Source organism: Falco naumanni, chromosome Z (assembly GCF_017639655.2).
Source record: "Falco naumanni isolate bFalNau1 chromosome Z, bFalNau1.pat, whole genome shotgun sequence".
Lineage (NCBI taxonomy): Eukaryota > Metazoa > Chordata > Aves > Falconiformes > Falconidae > Falco > Falco naumanni.
The window spans coordinates 84,978,350-84,998,904 of record NC_054080.1 but is presented as its reverse complement, the minus strand read 5'-3'; the positions used below and the strand labels follow the sequence as shown (position 1 = coordinate 84,998,904).

Sequence of the window (20,555 nt, the reverse complement as noted above, 5' to 3'; positions counted from 1 at the left end):
CCCGCGGCAGGAAGGCGGGAAGGCGGGCGGGGACGGTCGGTGCCCGCTCCGCGCCTCTGAGGTGAGTGTGAGCCGCTGCCGTGTCCTCTCTCTCCAGCCCTGAGCTCCCGCTGGCAGGGCCGCGTCTCCCGGAGAGCGGCGTGGGGGGCTACCGGGGGGGCTTCCTCCGCGGGGGGGAAGGGTCCCACCAGGCAGGCCTCCGGCTCCGCCGCGTTTTCGGTGGTGGGCTTGGCCTGTCAGCGCGCCCTGAGCCGGCCGCGGGTCGGGTGGGCCCGGCCAGGTCCCACCTCGCCGGAGGCGCCGTGAATTCGTGCCTGGCGGAGGGTGGGTGATGTGGTGCTCTCTGCCCTGGCCCCCCGCGGGCATCGTGCCTTGGGGGGCGCTGGCTAAATCCCAGGGGATGGCACTGAGGGAGCTCTGGAAGAGTCGGTGCCGCCCCTTACACCACGCAGCCCCGTAAAGGTTTCGGTATGAATGGTGTGAGAGACTAGCAGACTAGCTAGAGACCAGCGCAGAAGGGTTCGGTGCTGTCGGCCAGAGAACCACAGATGATCTTCTTATGAGAAGAGCTACAAGAGAGAGGTTGTACTGGGTGGAAGGAGGAAGTCTGAGGAGGTGGGAGCTGCAACACACCGGAGATGCCTGCTTTGGGGAGGGCTGCGTGGAGGATGTCTTGGAAACGCTGGTATTTGCAACCTGCCTGCTGCTGGAGCCAGGCCTCTCGCTTACCAAAGAGTTTCCACAGTAGTACAGTTTATCATGATTGTTGCATAAAGTTCTGATATAAGAAAAATCCCTCTTCAGTTGTTTGGGCTTTGTGTGTGTTAACTACACAAGTTGCTATGAGTCTAATGACTTTAGCAAATCATAGCAGAATTGGAATCCCAGGTCATAAACTGTATAAAGAGGGGAAGTTTTAATGTGGAGTGAGGATGGATTTAATAGGGAGTGAATGGTGTGTCTCACTGGGTGTTGCTATTCATTCTCTAGATCACACCAACAGCTCTACTTCTCAGTATCCCAGACTGTAAGTCAGTTACAGAGTTTTGTTTTTCAGAAGTCGAGTATGATGAATAAAAAGTTCATTTGATAGAATCACTCAGTTAATATATACTAAAGCCTGTAGAAAGAAAACAGGAATGAGCTCTATGGTTTTTGCTTTAAGGAATGCCTTTATCATACACCAGCAAATCACTTTTAAATCTTTACAGATAAATGGACTATAAGAAAACTGCAGATGAAGTTGCAGAAAAAATTATATCATACAGTCAAGATACTTCAGGATGGAGAGTGATAAAAGTTTCAGTAAGAAAATATTACTATTGTTTATGAAGTTATTTTTATTGAATACATTTTGTTGCAAAAAGTGTTTAAAACTTTTCCTTTAAAAATTAGTTGACAACCCTGTATCAAATGCTAAGTTTTTATTTTTCCTTTTTCTGCTTTGAGAAAAATGTTACAGTTTCTTCAAAGCCTTCAAAAAAGTATGCAGGAAATATGTAAGTATTTATGTTTTGTTTGTCATTGTAATGAATAACAACATCTTTTTTGAACAGTGACACCCAAGATTGACATGGAAAAGTGTCAGGGTTTAACCTCAGCCAGAAGTGTGTATCACACAGCTGCTTGCCCACTCACTGCCCCCAGAGGGATGGGGAGGAGAATCAGTAAGGAATGTAAATCTCCAGGGTTGAGATAAGAGCAATTTTAATAACTAAAATAAAACAGGAGGGGAAAAAACCCAAAACAACAATAATAATAACAACAATAATAAATATAAGAAAAAGGAGGGAGAAGAGTAGATTAAAAAAAAACCCCAAGTGGTGCACAATACAGTTGCTCACCACCCACTGACTGATGCTCCAGCAGTGATCCATGGGCCCCAACCAACTCCTGCCAACTTACATATCGAGCGTCCTATGGTATGGAATATCCCTTTGGCTAGTTTGGGTCAGCTGTCCTGGCTGTGTCCCCTCCCAGTTTTTTGTGCCCCTGCAGCCTTCCTGATGGCAGGGCATGAGGAACTGAAAAGTCCTCGACTTAGTATACTAGCAACAACTAAAAACATAAGTGTGTTGCCAGCATTGTCCTTACATCAAATATAAAACACAGCACTGCACCAGCTGCTAATAAGAAAATTTAACTCGTCCCTGCTGAAACCAGGACATAAAGTTAACCACATTCTGTCCTTTGTGGAAGTGTTAAGTTTGGTTTTGTTATCTGTAGAGAAGTTTTTTGTGCTGTAGTTATGCTGGGTCAGAAGTAGGGCTGGAATACAAAAGGTGGATTTCCCAAACAGTTTTCAAGTGTGCTATAAAAATTAAATGCTATGTAACACTTGGTGATATGGAAGAAGTAGATGTGAAGACACAGTTTTGGCCTGAAGTCCGTAACTCTGCCTGGTAGAATATTCTATTCAAGGTATTACATTTTACCAGCTGGGCTTTGCTTTTCACTCTTTCATACTTGTGAAATGACTGGTACTCACACATGCAGATAGGCTTATGCTCTCTCTCTACCTTATCTGTCCTTTGTACCTTTTTCTGCCTGGCACCTGAAACTGATCTAACTGTACTGAGAAGAAGAAAGTGGTGTAATCTCTGGAGGAGCAGCTCCTTCTGTCCTTCCTTCTCTTGAGCAGTAAATTCTGTGCTGTTAAAGAGCTAGATTTGGCCCGAAGGGTGGAGTTAAGCAAGGCAGGCTAAGCTGATCTCGCAGCTTGCTGTTGCTGATAGAGTTGGCTCTGCTCTTTCCGTTTCTTCCCTATGCCTCTCCTGGTGCTGCAATCCTGCTTCTCGTTTATGGTGGCTGTGGCACTCAGGTTCATTAAGCTCATTAAACTAAGGGAAAGCAAAAAAAAAAACCAACCCCCAACCCCTGCCAAAACAACTCACTGAAGAGAAGTGTGCAAGAGTGGAGGAAAAGAGAACGCTTGCAATATGTTCTTAGCGTGTCTCTCTCTTTTTCTTTTTTTTTTTAATGCCTAATGAGTATTAAATTATACTAAATGCTAATCTAGACAGATAGGCAGTAGAGAAAACTTGCATCTGATTTTTTTTTTTTTTTTGTTCTCGGTATGATGAGATATTTGTGATTAGGGGCACTCTAAATCCAGAAGTCTTGCTTGGTTTCCTAATTATTTCTGAAGGTTTGAGCAAAGAAGGTGTAATTACAGAAGGCAATGCTTTATCACTAATGTTACAGAAGAATTACTTTACAGTATTATAATGGAAAATAGTGTAATATTTCATTGGTATGTGTTAAAAGTACTTTACCTTAATAAGAATTTGCATACTTTGTGTGTAGCATTATTACTGTATTTCAGATCTTATTTCAAGACAGGTGGATGTGAGGGAATGAGAGTCGGGTTGCTTAGAATTCATGAGAATGCACCTGACTTATTTTTGCGAAGGAAAATAAAAAAGCTTTAATCTTAATCAGGCACGAAGCCATTTTCAGTCGTACTCAGATCTGTGTGTAGCGAGTCCTTTGCAGTTAGAAGCATCATTGTGTTTTCTGCCATTTCATACAGGGAGTTAAAATCTTTATTTTTGTACAAATCTTTGTCACATTAATAAGCAGTACTGATCCCTGGTGTGTCTTTTGTGAAGGATATAGCTGTTTCTAGGAGCAAAAGTATAGCTGTTCCCATTTTCAGTGTGACATTGAATATTTATTAACTACATATCACAAATACCAGTTTCTTTTTTTAATTGGCAGGAGTATTAACAGTTTGCTTTATTTGCTAAGTGTGGGATCTGGCAGTGAAAAGCAATAGAGATCCTTGCTTCAGTCAGGTGAAATATTTTCAGCAGAGTTCAGGGAAGCATTAAGCTGTTTGTTGAAGTCTGAGAAGGATTTCATTTGGGATTATGTCACCTAAGCTCAAGAAAGGCAATGAGGTATGTATTTCGGTTTGCCTAAGATAGTAAAATTAGATTTGGTGATCCAAGTGGCCTTTACCAAGCTTACTTCCTCTTTTTCCAGTGTTCCCCATAATCCACTGTAAAAACTGGAAATGGAGATTTTTCACAAGTGTGCCCTTTCTTTTATTCTAGCAACTGTGTCTTTCAGAAGCCTTGCCTAGAAGAAATCTTCCTGATTAACAACTCAGTGAGTGTAGGAGAGAAGATATGACAGGATGCAAGCGAGAGCTCCTTAGGAAACTGGTAAACATAAGTTCACGGGAGTTATTCCAAATATGAATATACTGATATTACCTGCTCCTGCCACAGCTTACTTTCGCTGGTTTTGAGTAGGCATTAAAATGTTTTCTGTTACCATCAGACCTGCTGTAGTTAGTGGAGAAGCAAGTTTTGGAGCAGTCGTATACGCCCACACTGCACGTGCTCCACCAAGGCAGTAAGTGGTGACAAGGAGTTGCTGCAAAGTGAAGAAACAGACCCATGATTTTACAGGGCCTCTGTGTTTGGGTTTGAACTTGGCTCTCTTTGCTCTTTCTGACTTACACTCGTGCATGATCAGGTTCTGTAAATATGATTTCATGTTTCTTAAACTGTTTGCAAGCATAATGTCCTTTGAGCTCATCTGTTGTCACACAGCATCCTTCACCTTTGCGTTTAATTGCTGTCTGTGAGTGCTTGCTGTAGTGATTCACAGTTTCTCCAGGAACTAGGTGTGAGAACTCGCAGTATTAGTGAGCAGTTCCCAGCATTACAGGAGTTTCCTATTTCCTTGTGAGAGGCCCCTCTTCCCCTCTGTGAACTCTCCCTTGAACTCTTCAGAAGATTATGAACAAAACTGGAGAAATGCCAGTATATGCTAGTTCATAAATAGAAGATTTGCAATCAGTGTCAAAGTGGATTGAAAGTATACAGAAAAAATCAATTAATACATTAATTGCGTATGTTTAAATTTACATGTTCCTCTGTAATAGCTCACAAACAATTCATTTAAAATGTGGGCTGTCAAGAATGTAATGGTCTCAAAAATCAGTTACAGAATAATAATTTTTATTTCTACTTGAATCTTAGTCAATCCACCAAGGGCACTTACGTCCATTTGCTTTACCTCATTATAGCCTGGCATCCCCAAACTGCTAGGTGCTTATTATTGTATAACTTACTTTTCCAGTTCATAAATGTGAATTCAGTTTCTGGTTTTTTGCACAATCTAGATACCATGGAGAAGGGATAATTCAGGAAATCTCTAGTAAAATTATTCCTTTTATGTATCTTCCTGAATATCGAAACAAATGGGACAAAGCATTACAATCTTATAAGCTGTTAGAAAGGATTGACGAGGTGATATGATAATACAAAGATTTTACTTTAACTCTTTCTGCATGAATTATGGTGACTAAAAAGACCTCTACTTGGATGAAGAAACCTCTCAATGCAAAATACATTCTAGCTCAAGTAAAACTTCTAAATGTCCTGCTTATGTGAAATGTGTATGAAATATATCCTTCCTCTTAGGAATTCTAGAGTAATTTAAAAAGTAGGGTAAATTGAAGTATTTCTAATGAAGTAAATGGCCTCAAACATGCCAAGAATTCAGTCAGTGGTGATCAACAGAAGTCCCCATCAAGAGTAAGGTGACATCAATGACAATAAAATGTAGGGAAAGCTCCCCTCTCAGCGAGCATGGTTTACATAAACTAAAAAAATCACCAAAGTTAAAGGCAGTGTGCAAATTGCATTGATGCTGTGCTAGTGTGAAGGACCGTGTGTTCTGCATTCCAGTTGCCTGGGTCCTTTGTTTTCGGCAGTCTGGAAACCCAGAACTCCAATGAAGAATATCAGTTCTGTGTTAGTTGGCTTTGATCTAACCACTTGAGAGAGATGCCCCTTTATGTGGAACATACGACACATGTATGAATGACTCAAGCGTATGAAAGTACTCCCTAAACTGGGGGGGGCGGGGGAAATTCCTCCTGTTTTTGTCTTCCCTGAACCTCTTATCTCTCTTTCCTCTGCCCGGATCTGCTAGAGTTGGTCAGGTGATAGCATATCTTCTTTGCTGCTTTTGGAACTGATTTAGTTTAACAGATTGTACATCTTTGTCCTGGAACACAAAATGCAATCTAGTATGTGCATTTTAATGCAAATAAGCTTTCTAGCTCCATCAAACATGGATACTAAATGGGTGCATTTTGAGTTTTTCCACATGGAAACCATACTCCTGCTTCAAATCTAGGCCACAAGGGATAGCAGTGAATCCCTGCCCTGTGCTACTGGTAGAATCCTTTCATGGCATGTTACTTCTGCACTAACTAGATGATGATAACTGTTGTCTTAGCTAACAAGTAGGAATCCATTTTTGTCACATCCTTATTATTCAACATGTAATGCTGCTTTGCCAATTAGATGACACTTAGCTTACATACTAATGTAAAAAATTACCTTTCCTTACTTGTAGGACACTGGTATATACCACAGTGTAACACATAGTTATGGTATGGGACTGGTTTCATCAAGAGATTTTGTTGACCTGCTGCACGTTAAACCATACCCTGGTGATATCCTTACAACTAACTAGGTTGCATGTAACTACTGCATGTTTTCCTATTTTGACTGCATTTGGGAAATCCTAAGGCTGTAAAGTCCTGCAGCCTAAATGCAGTACGGAGTACCTTGCTTTGCGTGTGGCCTTAGTAATGTTTACAATCCCCTCCTGTTTATCCCCAGAACAAAGTTGTTTCAGTTAATCCTGAAATGATCAAAATTGATCCTCAAAGGAAACACTGCATTCTTGGTTTATTCTCCTATTATGCCTCTCTTTGAGAAATTGAACAAAATGTAGTAGTAGTAGTAGTAGTGTGAAAATGTAGAATTTATTTCACTATGGAAATTTAAGTGTTTCTTTAAGAACACCTTTCTGTACTTAGATGGCTTCCTGACCAGGTGCTACTTGCCCAATATTCTGTTCTTAGAGTGAACTGCTAATTTGCCCCATATTTGATTTTCTTTGAGTTTGGCTCTATAAACTTCTACAAAATCTGAAATTACTAGTATTACAACTATATGGCCAACCAGGAAAATACCTCACTGCTACTCCATTTCTGTGCTAATCTTTTTCCTTCGGGTGGATCTTAGTACATGGCATAAAACATTTTTCATCTTGGAACTTTACTGACCTATCTATTTTTCAAGCCATATTATGACAATACTTTACTACGCAAAAGTAATGGATAACTTCACAAAACAACCCCTCCTAACTACTACTGTGCATGTGTGCTGCAATTTCCTCATCATCTCTGCAGTTGTGTTTACTAATTAATGACATCTGCTGACAAACTGACTTCTTTGTCCTGAACTAAGCCACACCTCAACACTTAAGCATGAGTAATCATGTCTCAAGGGTAATACTTTTGGGTATGCCTGCCCAAACATCTATAGAAGTTTTTATATTTGTTGAATTACTTGCATAAATACTTATTTAATGACCTTTAGGTGTTTCACCTACAGAATGCCATATTGTGAGATCTTGTGCCATCCTATAGCAGTTGGAGTAGTTTGTTTTTAGAAGGTATTTTTGAATCGTATGATTGACATATATAAACATAATTAATTTGGTTTTGTTTTTTGTGTGTGGTGGCATATAGCCCTCAGCGTGGAATATTCCAGCTGCCCTCCAACTCCCTCTTGTGTCCGAGGCTATAACAATCCCTGTGGCTATGTGTGTTCACCTTTGCCCAAGTAAGTATTTAAAGCCTCCTTCTGTTATCATCTTCAGTTACTCAGTTGTCTTCCTTGTACAAAGCTTGAAATTTACTGAACCGTGCAACTATTTAAAAAAAATTATTTCGACAGTTTTATTCCTGGGAAGTGTTTTGTGCCTCAGACTATCTTTTGAAACAATTGAAACTTTATACATCCTCCACTTTTCAGTGTTAGTAATTTCAAGGGGGATGGACTACAAATTGTTAACATTTGTACATCTCAAGTAAGTTTCATGGCAGGAGTTGCAAGTGTTAACTGACAGATTGTGCTCCTTTCCTCACAGGAATCCAGAGCATTCTATGCTAGTTGTATTTATTCAGCCAGAACTAGGAGGAGTGCTTCCAGGTTCTGTAGTGGAGACAGCATTGCCTACTTCTCTCATAATCACCAATACAAAAGCTGGACTGAAAGCCTTGAAAGACCATAATTAAATGTAAGTGGAAAATAATAAGCACATAAGTCACATGCATCTTCTACTTGGATTCATTTTTAAAGTAGATGATTAAGTTTATTTTAATTGTGGTTTATGTGGAAATACATAAAGCTTTAACTGTTAAAATGGTGAGTGCTGGTTTTCTTTGTCCTTGGGAATGATCAAGAATTTACACTGCAGTGCCATCAAAGTATAGGATGTCGCTTTCAATGTAATCAGGTGATGTTTTGTAGTATTTTTGCACTTTATATGCAGAGAATCTATATATACACACACACAAGAATCTGGTGATACAAATTACAGCAATGTGTAAATACCATAGTCAAATATTTTGCCATAGCTTTAAACACACTGATAAATTCTTACCTCAATTATGTACTCTTGAGGAAACAAGGAAACATTTTGTGTACTAGAGACTTTAAACATGTTTATTAACTGTAAGTGTACAAGTGTAATTAGCAACTATTTCACTTGTTTTGGAATGAAATATTTAAAGAAAAGCCTGATTAATTTGTATCTGGCATCTCATTAAAAGCTGCTTTTTATACATAGAGTTTGTAGTCTTCTGAATCCTGAGCACCAAACTTAAACACTTTTTACATGCTGACTAACTTCCAGGAACAAGCTGGTAATACGATTCATCTGCAAGTAATGTTCCCTGTTACTCCTGAGTATTTCTAGTACTTCTAGTTGTGAGTTAACTGCAGGAAATGGCGATGGCCACGCAAATAGCAATTTCCATTACAGATCATAGGAACAGTGGGGCACATTAAAGAATACTGTAAAAATTGCTTTCATCTTCTCTGCTCAATCCCCTCCCATGTTGTTAGAAACAATTAACTGCATACGTAGTATGTAACTCAGTGAAATTAAAGTAAAAATTCCTTTCCCCCCAGTCACCGGATTAAGGTATTAATAGCAAATATTAAATATGTTTACATACTATACTAGTTTTAAGGCAACAACTGAAGATTCCTCAGATAAATGTCAATTTATAAAAAAGAAAAATAAGACAGACTAATTGCTACCTAACAGAGTCACCAGCAGGTTTTATGTCAAAAGTTGCCAAAAACGTATTTCTAATATTCACATCTTCACAATGTATAGTAAACTTTCCATAAATAAAGTGCCTTCAAGTGCTGATTCTTTCAGTATTATTAAAAACGATACCAGTTTTACAAGGTGGTATGAATACTTCTGGAAGTCTTGATGATACTTCCATCACTGTGGCTTAAAATATCTTAGTAAACTGTTAGACTGTGATAAACATGATGCTGTATTCCTTCTTCCTTTATTTGTTTTAGGCTTTTCAGGGGGTTTATCCCTAGAAGTTTTGGACACATGTTCCTGGCTCTTCCATTCAGCTAGTAGTTCATTTTGCACATCTGCAGGTAGTTCATAAAAAGTCTTTGTGTCAACATTGGGAGGAAATACAGTTCCTGCTGGCCTACTAGACGTTTTACCCTCAGAAGTTGTTTCAAAGGCCTGCTTATCTTCATGCAAGACAGGGACATGCAGTACAGTTTGGCTGGCTCCAGCTTCCAGAGATGATGGTTCTCTCTCTCTGATGGTCATAGAGTCAGTAGGTTGTTTTTCCGTACCACTGTTTGTCTGTGCACTTCTGGGATGCTCAGAAGGACAGCTGGCCCCGGACCTGTGTGCAGGCACAGCTGCAGATTCATGGGCTGACATGAGAGGTATACTGCACCCTGCAGAGCGTGTGTCACTGTTCAGTCCCTTAGAATGTGAGGAAGTGCTGTGTACCTCTTCTGCAAAACATACTGATGGCTCACCCAAAACATTCTCAGTAGGTGTTGCTTCTGTTTTTTCAGAAATAATTTCTTTTTGAATATCTTTTGGAAGTTCCTTGAAGACTTCCTGGTCAATGTCAGAAGGCGGCAAAAAAAAGGGGATGTCAGGAACTCCTACTTTTTTAATACCGCTTTTCTTTTCCTCTGAAAGTTTCCTAGTTTTTGCAGTTCCAGTTCTGTTGCAGTTCTGGTTCCAAGAAACACTTCCCTCACCTTGTGAGACATCTTCCGTTTCCTGTGGCAAAAAAAATTAGTATGTTCTGTGCAGTCTACTAGTGGCCAAGCACTATTTTACTAACAGCAACTTAAAATTATTCCTTAACAGACAGTAATTGTTTTTTTCCCCTTATGAAGATCGGTAATGATTTTTGAAATCTTATATTCAAACATAGGCTTTAAAATGTACACACATGTAGGAATCCTTTTTGTATTTTGAAGTAGCAAATACTTCAAATTTACATTTTATTGCTTTAAAACTCTGGAGCTTTGGAATACACGGTATGATGTTATATGTCACATTCCTGAGCAGCTGAGAAACAGACAAGTTTATCAATATGCAGAACTGCTATGTCCAGAAAGAAACGGTAAACATTACAAAACATAATTTTGAAGTTACAGAGTTTTTATATTATGTACTGAAAGCATCTTGTGGAAATACTTTGCAGTGTTTCCACATACAGCTAACTCCTATGCTGTCTAGCGTATGCAGCTGGGAGGTAGGAGATTTGCTCAATTCTGAGCAGGAATTGGAAGTTCACTCGATCAGAAACTAGTGGCCAATACAGAGTTGAATCTTTGAATAATCTGTAGTCTGAACAGGGTGACCTGAGAATGCATAGTAAGGGAAATACTCACTGTGAAAGTATCTTAATAAAAGCAACGAGGTAAATTATAAGCAACTTTAAGGAGATTTTAGTCTATGGTAAAAGATGCTTCAGTATGATAATACCTGAGTAAGTGGCCTGTTTTTTCACAGATGCTAAATAAAGGGTAGATCTTACTGGAATGAACAGCCAAATTCAGCAGTTATTTTTTAGAAGACATAAACTCTCCTATGGAGTTCTGTTCTCTTCAGTTAAGGGGCTTGATAACCTAGCTGGCTGTCTCATTCAAGATAGTATTAAACCTCTTTTAAGCAAGCTGTCTAATGAAAGAAAGCAAACGAGTAACACCCGCTCAGAAGGCTCCAAATAAATCTTCATTTAAGGTTTAAATCTGTATCATAAATACAGAAGTATCTTATGACTTATCTGTAGATAGTTTTCAGTATCTTTCAGCTTACCCAGACACGTTTATGAGAGCCTGATGCTGGTGACATCTGCTTTAGATAGAAACCAATTGATCCTTTCTTGCTGCTAGGAAGATTTTTGAGGTTGGAGAAGCAGACACTGAGAAGGGTAAGATGAAATGGTAGATCTACATCTACCATCTTTCGAAAGAGTTTCATTAGTATATCAACCAATGGGGATAAAATGTTGCTGCTTTCTAAAAGAAAAAAGGTTGGAAAAAAGCAATGTGTATGTAATCAAAAGTGACCGAATAAGATTGATTGAAATAGCAAAGGGCAAAGGCAAACTTACAGCTCCACATTCTGAACTTTCAACGTTTTGCATGTACACAGAAATAAAGAGATCAGTCATATGTAAGAATTGAGTATACAGTACTGTTCTTAGCAATATAAGAATATTTTTAACTCCCACCTTTATACCCTAGGGAAGCCTTTATTCATCTCAAAACATGAATTGAAGTATTAAATTCTGAACACTGCTAATGGCTTCCAAAATAATCTGTGGATATATAGTTGTTAACATGTTCATTCTGCCCTGTTAGGTATGTCCTCAACTAAATAACAGGATTCCCCCCCCCCCCCCCAAGTAAAAACGCTTAATTTCACAGCTGTGATGATTATAGTATGTACTTAGGTTAGAAAAGAAGAATTACAGAATAGAAGCCAAGCTGAATGGATTTGAAAAATAATCCAATTGTACCAAAAAGGGCCTTTACAGAGCCGTGTCAGTATATACCATTACCCCAACGCTGGTAATAACCGTATGGTTTATTGGAGTTTGTATGACTCTATGAGTTGACAGTAATTATTAGTCTCCTCCAATGTAGAAGTCAGTAGCAATTTTGAAGTGAGAAGCTACACAGAATTTCAACAGCTTCTCTAGGCCATTGAGAAGTAATTTGGGAATTGAAGTCAGGGAACAGTGATTCAGTGTGCTGATACAGCAGTGATTCAGATTTATTTCCTTACCCCAATCTGAATGAAGTGTCAAATGAATTGCAATTGCTGGTTGGAAAGCTTAAGTCTGAGAAGGGTGAGAGTCTTTATGTTATTATTTTCAGAAGTACATCAAAAAGATGAATTACATAATGAAACTGAGAATGTAATTCAAATCCCTAACAGAGAAAAGCAGATTACTAATCTGGGAAGCAGCCTCCAGTCACCCTTTCCCACCCCACCAAGAAATTTACTGCAGGGAATCCAGCCAGACTGGGTTAAAACATGGTAGTAACATAGAAGTTATGCCTGCAGTGGATTTCTGTATGGTTTTAGCACATGTCATCAAACAGAAAAGTTTCCAAATACTAAGTGTAGGGAATATCACCATGACATTACATGATGGAATTGTACAGAGAAGTTAGGTGGTAGCAGCACAAAGCTGATGCTTTCAAAAATTCTAAGTTTACCTTTTCCAAATTTCTGAACGAGATGAGGTGGAATAGGACACTGACGACTTTCCCGGTTAAACCATTTATCGGTTGAAGAGAACTGACGGATGGTCAATCTTACTGTGTGTGGTTGTCTTCCATCTTTGTATATTCTATGGAGCATTAATGGGCACAAACCAATTAAGTATTTTTCAGAGGGTCTATGGAAACTGTCACAGCATCTAGGTTACCAAGTCAAATTAAGTATTATGGATCTCTCCCACCTTCTGGCTTTGGGTCACTGATTATACGGGCAGCTTTAGGTCCTAGCTGGTTCCCTTAACTACCCCGTAAGTTAGAAGTTCCATACAATGTGAATACTGTCTCCCATGAGTCTTAGCTGAAGTGAATGTGAAAATTAAGTGGGTCAGTCTGCAACATTGCCACATTTCAGTATTTAATACATTAGAAGCAGTACAGTCTATGAAGTTAATATCCTACAATCCTCAGCTTTTAGCTTTTTGCTTTTCAAGGAAACATCCCCCCGCTTTAGCAGCGAAAGGTTAGCACTTCAAATTTTGTGATTACAGAGCAGTGTCTGAGATGCAGATAAAAGACTGCTTGCCCAGTGTTAATGCCACTAAAATGGACATATCTATTGCGAGACTTGCATGGATAGGGGGACAGGAAACCTTTAAGAACTGTAGATGATTTTAAGGCTAAAGAGAGCCATAGGATAGAAGGGGGGGATAGGGAAGTCAAAGTAGTCAAGACAGGAGTAAATGCATCCTCTCCTACTATGCTGGTGTTTTTGTAGAGTATCTTGGGCTTGGATACTGCCTGGGTTCACAGGGTAAGGGAAATAGGAAGAAATGAAAACGTTCTTTCAGCCTGACAGAAAAAAGACTGCTGTTCTACAGCAGGCGTGCATAAATGGTGATCACCAAGGGTCTGAAAGTAGAGAAAGACAACCTAGGGTCCCTCACACAGATTAGTTAAGACCACCAGATACTGTGTGACACACAATCAAAGCAACGGAGAAGTATCAGCAGACAGAATACGCAGAGATCCTTATCAGAGAAGCTGCAAAGGGACAGAAGGGCTGGCAGCCATCCTGGGGGCAAGAGAAAAGATGGGGGCAAGGGGAAAGTGAGGCAATACAGCAGGACAATCCATGAATCCATGAATTGATAAAGACCAAAGGGGAGGTTGGAGAAGCAGGTGCTGTCCCTATAAATGCATTTTGCTGAGAGAAGAAATGTAGATTATGAGACAAACCAAACATAACACTCCAAGTCCCTTCAGGTCACAATTTCAGTCATCAGAGAGTATTGAAGAGAGTCACCTGTCTAATAGGTTAGGAAGCAGTTCTTCAATTTTCTCTTTAACTTCCACTTCTGATGAACATTTTTTAAAAGAATCTTCATCACTAAAGGACTGAAAAAAAACCCCACATAAGTCCTTTTGATTTTATATTTACTTCAAAATTCTTAAGAGGAAAAAAAGTATCATAATTAAGTGTGTAGAATTAACACCGAGAGATCTTTCACATACAGAGCTCAACTGAACTTCAGGAGAGTTACGCATTGAGTTGTACTAGAGAATACATACAAAAATTCATCATTTTGGTTAGTTCAGCAAAGCTGTATAAAACTAAAAGCAATTTTTTTTCCTCTTTGTAAAGTACTTCAGAACAATACTTGTACCTGAGGAGGGCCTGATGGAGTCACAGGGGAGTCATCTTCTCCGTAACTGAGTTTTTGGATACGCTGAGCAATAGAAACACCCAGTTCTTTCTCTAACATGGCAGACGGAAATGCTTGAAGATCACACACGTTCTTAACACCAAGTGTTTCAAGACGTTTGGTAGTTTTGTAGCCAATGCCTAAATAAAACATGTGTAGAAGAATGGCTGCAGAAGCATGGCCTTAGAATCTCTGAAGATCTGCACAATCCAGGCCTGGTATCAGAATAGGCCTGCAATCAGAATTGTGCTGAAGTTGCTGTGCTGAAGGTAACAAGAAAGGTAGCCTTGAGCTACTCTTGAATCCTGAGACCAAGTAATTATGTTGTGCCAACAGGCCATGGCTGTAACGAGCTACAGCTGCTGGGAAAGCAGGTGCAGGGCCAAGAGAGATAGGGACCGTATGGGAAAATAGGGAGTAACAAACTGCAAGGCTGAAGCACAGCAACACAATTAGCTACATGGATAGAATGCTTATTTTAGTCATGATAATTAGGGGTGTGAGAACCGCGCGCGTTTAGAGACTACTAACCAATTCTATTTCTGCTTTACGAATATGCATGTGTATCGGTTCTATATAAGTAGTGTTAGAAACTAATAAAGTTGAGCAAGATGCATAACTCATATTGAGCATCTTCTTGACTCCAGTGAACCCTTCTTCCAACTAAAAATACACAGGAAAGTGAAAATATATATAAACACATACACATAAAAAATACCCACCCATGTAGTACTGACAGTTGTTTTCACTCCTGCAACAGAGGCTTTTCAGCAGCATCTTTAGTGAGTTGCCATTTGAATTTTAGAATCTGCCATTAGAAAAGCTGTACTGAGACCCAGCAAAGGTCTCCACACGTAGCCTATATCAATTATCAATGCTTCCCAGCCAACAGTGCAGTGTGAACATAGAATAATTAGGCAAAGTACTTCCTCAGAGTATTCTGTCAGGCTCTTAGCAGGCTGGTTTAGTAACTGTCAGTAGGTTTCCAATCAGTAAGTTTAAAGGAGTTTGTGTTGAAAACCTAGTATCAACCACAATGTGTGGACTTCAATAAAAATACACTGGTATTTTAGTATTTTTGAAGGCATCCTGTAAAGTGCTGCAACACGTTTATATCCCAACCGAAAATTAAGAAAACCAAAGTCCTTTCATTCCTTCTGCTAAACAAAACTCAAACAGCTTTTGAAAAAGAAAAGACAGCACCCTAAACACACACCTGCACAGCCCGCTGCCTGCTTGCGAGAACTAGATTTTAAATTTCTTTCAGCTCTAATTTTTTCACTAGTTTTTCGTAGCATCTGAAGAGTTGTCAGTATGCCCTCCATCACTGCTCATAGCACCATACTTACCAGGCACTTTTTGGATGCAATCAAGGCTGCATAGTAGATCTTGACAGCTTTCAGGCAGAAGAACAGTTTGCTGATTTGGTTTAAAGGTCCCAGATACTAGTTTTGACAGTAATTTGTTAGAGGCCACCCCTGCACAGCCTGTGAGGCCCAGTCTCGCATATATGGCTTCCCTGAACTCTCCTGCAATCTGAGATCCAACAACTAGTCCTAAGTGCGTTGTATCATGCAAATTGATAGCTGCAAAGAAAAAGAAAGCAGCATTCAGTACGTAAACTGTTAGGTAATTCTCTAGCTGTAGATATTTTCTCCATTGCATTAAAGCAGTACAAGAAAGTACGGTCTCACAGGTTGAGTGGCAGTGCCATGGTTTCTGTATCCAAGCTGTTGTCTAAAACCAGGGGCATTCTGTCCAGGAAGAATAATATTTAGAGAGTGTTTTAAATATAAAATACAATATATTAAGAGATATCAAAGAAAAACATTAAATATCACAGATTCTTGTACCAATGTCACCGAAACAGAGATTTACAAATCTTTATAATTTAGAGGGCTGTCGCAGCTAAGCCTTTATAACTCACATGCAAATGTCAAATGAGGCAAAGGACAAATCAGGCTTTTCCCTCCTCTCCAAGCCACATTCAAAGTTATCGCAATAGCGTGAAGTCTGGGAAAAAACCCAACTGCTTTCCTTCCTAGTGCATGAAACGAGTATCACAGCTACTGAACGTGCTCTGAGTATCATAGTATAGCTACTGTGTTCATGTTTGATGACGTATGAAACAGCTCAGTTAGCTACTTCAGTCTCAGTAAGTCTATTCCTGACCTAATGGCTGTAGCAAACATTTAGGTTTTTGTTTGTTAAAAAAATCCATTAAAAAACCAACTGTTAAAAAACTCATTCCATTTTGCCAATTGACAACAACATTCAAGCTGAAACAAAATTCTATGTCTTACTACAGTAAAAACTTATAAAGGGCAAGGAAAGTATCTTCTCCCAAATCGTTGTACGTGCTCATCTACCACAGAGATGTGGTAGATTTTTACTGCCATCTGACTGCAGCACTGATTTAACATTTGAGATACACGTACTCTTCTCAAATACAGAAACCAAGCACGGAGCAATACAAGTTTCCAGCTGTTCAGCTCTGGACAGTACTTAGAAGCTGACGGATACTATGTACTGAACTTCACAAATGTTTGCACGCTGATGTTCACAATGTTACATATTTTTCAGTATGAAGAACGCTTAACTCACCTTGGTTGTTGTATACATGGCCAGACACACAGACTCTGGAACATCTGCTTTGCTGTAACTGGTTTACTCTTTCCTCCACAATCTCTGTGATATCCACAAAATTTTCATCAAACCCAAGCCTTTCCACCAGCGGACAAAATTCCCCCAACAGCTCTAAGAAGAAAAGATACCCAAGGATTATATGCACACAGCTAATAATGTGAGGTTTTCAAGTCTGCATCAATCCATAGCTGATTTCCCATGGATTCAAGGAGGATGCTTGCACAAAAAGGAACTGTGTTCTCTTCCAGATAAAATAAGGCACTTATTTTAGCAAAGGTGAAGAGGAGGAATATTTCTTCATCCCCCAACTACCTCTGTCATCTACTTTTCTTCTCCCTGAATCTCTTCCTTCTTTCCTTATTTGTTTTTTAACCTCTGCATACTTTCTCCTAAGGAAATCTGTTTCCCAGCTATGTGGGCTTTCACTTTTACATTACTATTATTTCCCCTGCTAACACTGCTCATGTGAAAAGCAGTAATCGGTGACAACGCTGGTGTATCATTTAAGAGATGCTGCAGAAGATCCCCCCACCTGAAGGCTGCTTCAGCATTCCATCCTCATTGCTTCACCTTTACAAAAACATTACTGCAGCCAGTATTTAAGTAAGAAAAAATGTTCCTAAAGAACTACACAGGCATAATCCTAACACAGGGTATAAATCCCATATAACACCAGCAGGATATGTTTAGTGCCAGACCTAGAATACAACCAAGCTTATTTTATGAAATGCTGACGTTGTAAGTAGTATCACCATGCAATGAGGCTCATTTTAATAAAAACTTTTAGAGCAGGAAAATCCCAAATACTGTTGCACACGTGTGCACCCACACACAGTTTAACAGGAAGCGTTTGGCCTCTACTGGAAAATTGTTAATTTTGTACCTGTAACCTTGTACGACATTTCCCTGTATGGAGTTAGATCTTCCCCATTAACCAGGATCAGCTGAGGACATTTCTCCTTAGCATCCTTGACAGACATCAGTTTCTTAACTCCAAGTTTTCTGGCTGCATAGTTACAGGTAACTACGATGTATTTCTGTTGCACACCTAAAAATATATTTTTTTAAAAGTTTATGTTTCTTGGTACTTCACAGAGACTACGTAGTACGTTCATGCCACTGCAAAGCATACGCTTTGATCAGAATGCCATGCCACAGAACAAGCAGACAAAGCAACACAACAGTCTTATTTTACAAAGACCATGAGAAGGACAGATCTCTTGATTTAATTACTGGATGGTAAGAACATTTTAAAACCTTATAGATTTTTTTTCCCATTGTATGGTTGCTCTCAATTTTGGGCCTTTTTAGGCAATTTACCCATGAAAGTGCTCTTTATGTAATAGTCATTTTTTGGATGTACTTTCTTCACTGATCATAAGACACTACCGACTGCCTTGCATTCCTTCTTAACTCCTGGGTGGAATAAAGTGTGCTTTAAGCATGACTGTGTCAAAAGGCTCTGGCTCATTTGGGGAGCTCAGCCCCTCTCTATGCCCATGTTATAAACCAGATTCAATGCCCAGAACTGCTCAGACACGTTGGCAAGTGCCTGTACTTGCACTCAAGAGGATTTATTAATGTTGTAGTCAGAGCCACACAGAGTCTAGAGTGTACCTTGCTCACTCTGGATGTGGTTATGGGCTCTGGCGTACCTCACCACACAGTCACATCCTCAGTTTACTCACATCCTTAGGTTTTTTTCTGCCTGAATACACATAATCTCCAAATTAACAGCAAAGTAACTCATACCTAAAGGCTTGTCTCTTAACTCAGGATTACGGATAATTTCTACTTGTGCATAAAAGCAGTCCAAGTCAATGTGCACAATCACTCTGCGTGCTGCGCTTCTTGCTGATACGGACTTGCTGTGGCCTGCTGCAGGGAAAGCAAATGAACAGATTAAAAATTACTCGCCACCGTACATGCAATGTTACCATTTTTTAAAATGTTAATCCAGAGTAATAAACATATTACAAGAAAACTATAAAATTTACAAGTTTTATACTAATTCTGCCGTTGCGTTAATTCTAGGTTTACTTAAAGTGTGTAAATTGTCCATAACAACTCAGCTTACTACTAATCGCTCCCAGTTTTGGGGGGGTCAGTTGTATTTGTTTTTCACATAACTGATTTAGAACATTGCTTTATTGATACAATATTCTTTCACAACGGAACACTGTAACTTCTTTTTAATGTATTTCTGTAAAATAATCTGGTTTTGCCTCTACTTCAGACAGCTCTATCAAATATCTGCCTTTCCCAGGGTTGGCCAATGAAGATGGCAAATCGCCATCTGACAAACGGCAAACCCTGCTACAAAAACAAGCCAGCCAAGGTAAAAAAAAAAAATATTACGAAAAAAAAGTGTTTCTTTCCCTGAGGTGAAAATAACCCCCTGAGCAGATACAGTCCAGCCGCAAGCCCGGTCCGTGTGCCCCTCTGGGGTCGCGGCCCCCGGCTGCGAGCGGCAGCACGGCGGTAACGCCAGCCGGAGCGGCCGGGACTGTGGCTGCCCAGGAGAGGCTCTGCCCCGGGACGGCGCCACGGGGAGCTCGCCCCTGCCGTCCCTGCCCCTCCGAGCCCCACGCGTGTCCCTCCGAGCCCCACGCGTGTCCCCGGCCAGCGGGAGGGGGGGGGGTGCGGGCACGCCGCCGCCGCCGCTCCCCTCCGCAGCCGGCGCCATTGCTCCCCCTCCCCACTGCCGGCCGAGCTCACACGGGGCGGGCGCAGCGGCCCCGCCGCCCGGCTGCGGGCGAAGCCAGTCGTCCTCATCCTCCTCCGTGGGCGGCGCGAAGGGCTCCATGCCGCCGCGAGGCTGACTCAGCCGCCGCTCCCGCCGAGCGCCACTGCCAGCGGGGATGGCCGCGCTGCTGCGGCCCCTTCGCGCTGCGCCCGCCCCGGGGAGGCGGCGCCCGGCCGTGCCGCGCAGGTCCTAGCGCCGCCGCGGCGGAGGGCCGAGGCCTCTGCAGGCGGTCGGGCCCCGGCGCCCCGAGGGGACGCCCCCGGGTGGCTCTGAGGAGGACGCGGGGGACGCAGCCCTTCGGGGGTGCGCTGTGGGCTTTGCGGCGGGGCCGCCGGGTTCCGTGACGGGGCTGCCTGGGGTTTAGCTCGTGGTGCAAGGCCCAAGCTCGGCAGGGCCGGCGGCCCCCGGCCGGGTGAGGGGAAGGCAGGCGGGCGGGGGGGGGGGGGGGGGGGGGAGCGGGGCGGGGCGGAGGACACGAATAAACTGAACGTGGGGGCTGCGGGGTGCTTTGTGCTTGGGCACCTCGGCGGAGAACACGGGCAAGGGCGGCTTTATGGCATGCCAGCGTCCCTGCCCCGGTGGGCTCCAGCGCCGCGGCGTCGCCCCCAGACCGGCCCCAGGCGCCCACCGCGCTCCCTCACGCTGGGGGCTAATCGGGACGGGACGCGCCGCACGTTTCCTCCCGCCCCAGTACCTGCCGGCACCGTCCCGCTCCGGGCTTCCTCCAGCCTCCGCCGCCGGGGAGCCGGAGCCCTACCGGCCCGGCACAGCTCCCCTCCGGTAACGCGCTCCCTCAGGCGGCCGCAGACGCCCGCGAGGGCCGCTGCGGCACCG

The 20,555-nt window shown here is 41.7% G+C and overlaps 2 protein-coding genes across 4 annotated transcripts; one reads left to right on the top strand and one right to left on the bottom strand.

The window, feature by feature from the left end:
* Window positions 1-193: 193 nt before the first annotated feature.
* Window positions 194-8,437, top strand: STARD6 (StAR related lipid transfer domain containing 6). The gene is given in 6 exon segments (XM_040579281.1): window positions 194-1,305; window positions 1,450-1,499; window positions 5,138-5,264; window positions 6,382-6,508; window positions 7,568-7,661; window positions 7,969-8,437. Coding segments are annotated over 6 exon segments (636 nt in total). The 5' UTR covers window positions 194-1,215; the 3' UTR covers window positions 8,117-8,437.
* POLI (DNA polymerase iota) lies at window positions 8,404-20,535 on the bottom strand. Of its 3 annotated transcripts, none has more exons than XM_040579279.1 (10): window positions 20,416-20,535; window positions 18,728-18,853; window positions 17,859-18,023; window positions 16,934-17,086; window positions 15,679-15,915; window positions 14,291-14,469; window positions 13,930-14,021; window positions 12,624-12,757; window positions 11,212-11,414; window positions 8,404-10,164 (listed from the first exon to the last, which is right to left on the bottom strand). In XM_040579279.1, the coding sequence occupies exons 3-10, from the start codon at window positions 17,953-17,955 to the stop codon at window positions 9,340-9,342; spliced, it is 1,920 nt and encodes a 639-aa protein (XP_040435213.1). In that variant the 5' UTR covers window positions 17,956-18,023; window positions 18,728-18,853; window positions 20,416-20,535; the 3' UTR covers window positions 8,404-9,339. The 3 variants fall into 3 exon arrangements, with proteins under 3 accessions (XP_040435213.1, XP_040435211.1, XP_040435212.1); XM_040579277.1 differs by lacking the exon at window positions 20,416-20,535 and adding an exon at window positions 19,694-19,874; XM_040579278.1 differs by lacking the exon at window positions 20,416-20,535 and adding an exon at window positions 19,694-19,874 and having other exon boundaries at window positions 18,728-18,850.
* Window positions 20,536-20,555: the final 20 nt, after the last annotated feature.